Consider the following 6,660-nt stretch of genomic DNA (forward strand, 5'->3'; position numbering starts at 1 on the left):
TCTTTTCCTATGCTATCTTTATCAGGTTTAGGGTATTAATGTTATACTTTATAAAGAGCATTTGGAAGTTCTTATGTATGTACCTTTCCTTATGTATTATATATGCTCTAAAACAACTGATGTAGCAGTATCTATCTCTAACCAATAATCTATAAAGGTTTGGCAGACATCTCCTGTGAAACGATTTAGGCCTGGTGTTTTTGTGTGAAGTAATTGCTTAATACCTCTCATGTTTTTCTATGAAAATTGATTTGATTAAGGTTTCCATCTCCAATTGGGTCAATTTATTAAACGGTTATGTGCCTAAGAAACTATCCATTTCCTCTAGATTTTCAAATTTATTTGCATAGATATATACAAAGTAGTATCTTGGCATTTTTTTTGAGATTTTCTGTGTATTATTTCTCCCTTGTCATTTCTTATTTTGTAAATTTGTGCTTATTCCATTATTTTCTTGATTAATGATTTTGTCTATTTTTTCAAAGAACCAGGATTTTGACATATTAATTTGATGTACTGTTTTTCTGTTCTCTATTTTATTAATTTCCACTTTTATTTTAGTAGTTTCTTGTGGTTTCTTTTAGTTTACTTTTTTGCTTTTTTTCTAGGTTTCTGAGTTGGAAGTTTAATTAATTTTCATTATTTCATTTTTATTGATGTAGGTCATTCTGAACAGCATTCCATGGATTCTGATATGTACTATTTTCATTATTTTTCCGAAATCCTATAATTTCTGTTTGCATATTTCTTTTTATCCAAGAGTTGTTTAGAAGGTACTTTATTTCCAGGTAGAAGGGCCTTTTTTGATTTTGGTTTCATTGCGTTGTGATCAAAAAGAGTGGTTTATAATATTTCTACCTTACAGGACCTACAAATGCTTTCTTTGTGCTCTACTATATGACACAATGATCCATTTTTGTGGACATTCTATGTGTTTAAGAAGAAGATTCATTTTCTTTTATTATTCTCCACATATTTTACATACTCTTCATATTTTGCATCTCTTTAAAATCTTTGCTTTGTTCAGTTATCCCCAGATCTATATTCCACTTCACTAACTTTCTCTTCAGCAGTGTTTAGTCAACTATTAACTATCTATCAAGGTCTTGATTTCTAAAGTTTTCTTTTTTCAAATCCATCCCTTCTTGTTTTATGGATTCTATTCCTTCATTTACATATTTGAATATGTTAAATGTCACATTAAATATTTGTGTTAAATATTTACATTGCTCTATTCAAATCCTTGAATGTGAATTTTCCCATTGCTAGATATGCCAGTATTTCTTATCATGGACTTCCTTATGTGTTTTATAATTTTTAACTCCAAGCACATCTTCTATGGACATTTTATTAAATGAACTGAATGCATATATTGCTAGAATGCTTAACAAATTTGCAAAGGACATAAAAAGATGATTAATTCCATAGTCAAGAGAATTGGGATACAAAAAGAATTTGATAGAATTAAATGACAATCTAAAAAGATGATAATTAACAGATATAAATGTAAAATTTTTTACATGGGTTCTAAAAACTAACTACAGAAGTTCAGAGATGAAGGAAATTTAGCTTAATATGAACATGTGCAAAAATGACTTGAAGTTTTTAGTTGCTTGTGAGAGCAATGAGACAACAGCATGATATGGCTGCCAAGAAGCTGATTCTGCATTAATGGAACAATGAGGGAAACGGTGGTACCACTCTACTCTACTGTTGAATACATGTGGAGCCCTGTGTTCAATCTGAGGTATAAAACTTTTAAGGGAAGTGTTAAAACAGAAATGTTCAGAGGACTATGTCCATGTTGGTGAAGGAACTTAAAACCAAGAAGAGCTAAAGGAACTTTTCTAACATTTATTCAGTGTCTATTAGATGTTAGATGCTTTACATACACCATTCATTTCATCCTCACAAAAAACACGAGATAGGGATTCTTTTCGTGATAAGCAAGAATCAGAGAAGTAATTCATAACATGTATTTATATCACAGATATGTTCTACTTCTTATTTTTGCTTACTTTACAGTGTAATGTTAAAGCCTCCTCAAATTCCTTTTGGAAGCAAGTAAAATATAAATTCTAAATAAATTAATTAATTAGGGGGCTGGCCTCATGGTGAAGTGGTTAAGTTTGCACGCACCCAGGGTATTGCTGGTTTGGATCCTAGGCGCAGACCTAGCACCACTCAGCAGGCCATGCTGAGGTGGTGTCCCACATAGCAGAGCCAGAAGGACCTACCACTAGAATATACAACTATGTAATGGAGAGCTCTGGGGAGAAGAAGTGGGAAAAAAAGGAAAGAAGATTGGCATCTGAGCTAACATGTGTTGCCAATCTTAAAAAAAAAGTAAAGAAAAATAATTAATTAATTAAAAGCTGCTTTTAACAAAATCTTAAATTGTCTATAGTATAATTCAAGTTACGACTCATGCAATGGGCTGTCTCAAAAAGCTGCTGCAAAAGCAATTCTGGATAATTTCAAAGAAAAAAAACCAGAGCACATCCCTGCAGTTAACGTCAGGTAACAGAGATTAAGATGCACCTAGCTTCAATGACTACAACACTACCCTATAAAAATTCCCTTAAAAACATAATACTCAGGGGCCATGCTCTGCTTCGGCGGCCCAGGGTTTTGCCAGTTCAGATCCTGGGCAAGGACCTAGCACTGCTCATCAGGACATGCTGAGGTGGCATCCCACATAGCAGAGCCAGAAGGACCTACAACTAGAATATACAACTATGTACTGGGGGGCTTTGGGGAGAAGAAGGGGAAAAAAAAGGAAAGAAGTTTGGCAACAGATGTTAGCTCAGGCACCAATCTTTAAATTTAAAAAAAAAAACACATAAGGGGCTGGCCCCGTGGCCGAGCAGTTAAGTTCGCGTGCTCCACTGCAGGCGGCCCAGTGTTTCGTTGGTTCGAATCCTGGGCGCGGACATGGCACTGCTCATCAAACCACGCTGAGGCAGTGTCCCACATGCCACAACTAGAAGGACCCACAACTAAAATATACAACCATGCACCGGGGGGCTTTAGGGAGAAAAAGGAAAAAAATAAAATCTTAAAAAAAAACCAAAACATAATACTCAAAGTTTTAACTTATTTATACATATATATTAATGTCTAAGGTTAATCTTAAGGAAGGATTCTTTTCCATGCAGGGACTGATTACACTGAGATCACTTATTATGGAAAAAGGAGAAGTATATCAGCAGAGCAAGGTTAGGAAGAATAAACAGCCTCACACATAAGGTGATTATTGTCCCATTTTATAATCATATACTTACAGTGAAGACACAGTTGGTTTTCTCTTTTACTAAAAACTTCAAAATATTCTACTGCTTATGAATTTGTCTTCTTTAGGGAAAAATATAAAGAAGTATCACTAGGCAAATCTAATGTCTCACATCAATAACTATAGGCTGGATACTACCTTCAAATAGGATTGTTCTAAGAACCATAAAAGTACACTAATTTGCTTATATCCATACAGTTGCATAAATGTTGTTTAAATGTTATACAGTTGTATAAGCTTAAACAAATGCACTTAAGTTGTCCATTTCTCTTCCTCTCCCCCATTGCTTTACATCCATGAGTTGTTATCAAATAAATCCTCGTCTCCTACGGAGAGTTGGGGGTAGACGAAGTGGCAGAATCATTCTTCTACCCAACATGTCCTTTGAATTTGCCATCATGCTTGACATTTGCTTTTAGTACAACATGCTTCCTAATACTCACATCATCTTCTTCCAAGGTTTGAAGAAATTCCTGTAGTCTGTCTGCTGTTTTTTCTGCTGCCAGGCATATAATTTTCTGGTCCATTTTTGCACGTATCAGAGAACTGTAGGGGAAAAATGTCAGAGCTGGATGAAACTTCCGGCACTAAACCAGCTTGATTTGTTTTTCTTCGCTGTTAATTGAGTATTTCATACATATTAATAGACAATGTACGCAGTGGGTGCACAACAGGCTAAGGACTACTGACTAGTATAAGTAGCTGATTATTCTCCAAACCAAAATAATCTCAAATTCCCTAGAATTTCCTTATTAGAAACTTGTATTCTAATCAAGTGGTTTCATAACTTTTGCCCATATTCCTATCATATTTTTTAACACCTACCCAGCACACTGCCTAGAACAAAGCTGTCACTTAACAGTACATCAAATAAATAATAAATTATTATAAACATATACACAAGAATATATTATAAGCATACAATAAATTAATATTTGATAAATAAATAAGCCAACAGCACTGTAAATACAAAGGGCCAATTAAATGGTATAAAAACAAATGAGAAGTTAAGGCTAAAGAAATGAATGTGTTCTCAAACATCAAGAAGGCTTCCCGGCAGAGGAAAGCTTAAACTGGAACTCAGAGATTAAATTTAGATCAGCAAGATAACCAGCCGGCATACGTTATACATCACTGGGAAGGAGAGCATCGTGAACAAAAGCATTCACATGAGAATCCGAAAAACTTATTTGGGAGAAACGAGTAGATTGCGGGAAGCAGTCAGTGGGAAGGCTAGAGAGAGAGGCTGGCAATAAACTGTGCAAGATCTTAAATGCCAGGTTAAGGAACTGAGACTTTATTTTGTAAATAATGGAGAGCAACCAAAATTTAGGGAGCAAAAGAGATACGACAAGATAGAAATAGGGCTTGAGGAAAGTGAACCTGGCATCGATGTGCAGATTAAAGCAGGAAAGGAGTGAGGACAAGAGCACAGGCTAGGAGGCGACTGGGGGGCTATTTCGGTGTCAGGCTGAGGCCTGTCTTAGGGTGGAGACTCTGGAAGTGGAAAGGAGGGGACGAAACAGGGGCACATCAGGCAGATGGGACTTAGGGAGCAGCTATGGGAGTGCCACGGGGAGGGGCAAAGGCGGACCGGGGAAAGAACACCTGCCCCGCCTCCTGTGCTCCCTCCTCATTTTCCCATCTCCATCAATTACAGCATCATCCGCTCAGCTGCTGACACCAGAAACCCGGGCAACCCTCTCAGCAACTTCACCATCATCCTCCACATCCAGCACTAGGTCCCAGCAAGGTCACCCCGCAACACCTCTCAGACCTGGCCCTTCTCACGGAGACCCACTACTGCCACATCACTCCAGAGCCACCATCCTTTCTCACCGGAACCGCGACAGCTTCCTAACTTGTCCCCCACACAGCAGCCAGAGCAACCTGTTTGAAACCCAAACCAGAGTATGTGACCCCCACCTCCACCCTCATCTTAAACTCTCCGGTAGCTCAGCACAGCACCGAGCCCACAACAGGTGCCCAGGACGTACTTCTCGAACAAACGAATTACTGAACCCCTACAACGGGCAAGACGCTGGGCCCAACCCTCACCGTCATTAATCCCTCAGAGCAGACGCGGCCCCCCACCGAGCAGGGAGGCTGGGGGTGCGGCCCGCTCGGGACGCGGCGGGAGCCGGCGGCGCAGCTCCCCTCCCAGGCCGCAGGAGACACCAGGACGCCAGCCCTCACGGCAGCCCTTCCGTGCTCACAGCCGCGCTCCCTCCCCGCAGCCGTCCCACCGCCCGGGCCACGCGCGCAGCCCCTCGGCACGGTCACCTCAGGCTCACCGCCGCCGCCAACTTCCAAAAAGCCCGCTCAGCCGAACACCAACGCACTTCCGGTCCCGGAACGACAGGCTCCGCCCCCGCGGCCCACTTCCTGCCGCCCGGAGCCCGCGGCTGGCTGGGGCGTACCATTAAGGCAGATGGGCTGGGGGGAACCGTCGGGCGTCGCCGGACGTTTCCACTCACAGGCAGGGGGAGGCGCGGCCTGCACACTCGAATTCCAGACCGCAGAGTGGGCATGCGTAGTGTGGGCCGGGCATAGCCGGCGCGGTGTCGTCGGGTTCAGACTTGCCTGTGTACTGTTGGGGAGTCAGTGCGACGGGTCGAATCAAGTGATGGCCCCGCAGGTCTTTGTGTTGGAAGGGAGTGGACCTCACGTGAAAGAGATTAGGAAGTCCAAGTGCACAGGGCTTGGGGAGATAGGGGACGGGTTGAGGACCATTCAGGCTTGAGCACCTGGGGTGGGGGTGCATTGATACCACCAGCGGACTGACACAGGGAGCACAGGGAAAGGTGCCCGCTGGGGAGTGATGATGAGGCCTTCAGATTTGGACTTACCAAAAGATGAGGTGGCGGTGGAAGACATGCTAAGATCAGGGGGCATTCAGTCTGGAGCCTGACTCCCAGTCTGTAAGGGTGGAATGGGTCCGCCTGGCTGTTACCGAACCTGAAGTGAGATCGCTCATCCGTTGCGCAGCAAGCCAATCTCTGACACCGTGTGTGGTGGAAGAAAGTAGGAATTTTATTTTTGCACAGCGCTGAGCAAGGAGAGAGGGCAGCTAACGCTCAAATCCCAAACTCCCCGAAAAGCTAAACGGAAGGGTTTTTATTTGGGGCTTTAGGTAGAGGAGAGGGAGCGTATGGCCTTGCTGGTCGGAGCTTTCCCACCAGCCTGTCTTTGGCCTTGACACACTTGCAGAGAGGAGGGAGCTCGTGACCTTGCTGGTCAGCAGCTTTCCCACCAGCTCGTATCTCTTTGTGGGGAGGAGATGGTCCAGGTGCTTGTCGTTGACGGTGTCTGTCTCCATGGAGGATAGCGGATTCTGGAGGCAGGAAGCCAGAAAGTAAGCAGGGAAT

General features: G+C 42.4%; 1 protein-coding gene across 10 annotated transcripts in view; it reads right to left on the bottom strand.

The window, feature by feature from the left end:
* FANCI (FA complementation group I) overlaps positions 1 to 5,680 on the bottom strand; it is a 90,569-nt gene extending 84,889 nt beyond the window's left edge. For 3 of the 10 annotated variants that reach the window (XM_070617875.1, XM_070617865.1, XM_070617828.1), the window contains exons 1-2: positions 5,576 to 5,674; positions 3,736 to 3,838 (exon numbers count right to left, since the gene is read on the bottom strand). In XM_070617875.1, the coding sequence (XP_070473976.1) occupies positions 3,736 to 3,819 (84 nt within the window). In that variant the 5' untranslated portion in view covers positions 3,820 to 3,838; positions 5,576 to 5,674. Of the gene's footprint in view, positions 1 to 3,735; positions 3,839 to 5,350 lie in introns of all 10 variants that reach the window. The other 7 variants (XM_070617844.1, XM_070617901.1, XM_070617854.1 and 4 more) reach the window with 7 other exon arrangements.
* Positions 5,681 to 6,660: the final 980 nt, after the last annotated feature.

Source organism: Equus przewalskii, chromosome 1 (assembly GCF_037783145.1).
Source record: "Equus przewalskii isolate Varuska chromosome 1, EquPr2, whole genome shotgun sequence".
Taxonomy (NCBI): Eukaryota; Metazoa; Chordata; class Mammalia; order Perissodactyla; family Equidae; genus Equus; species Equus przewalskii.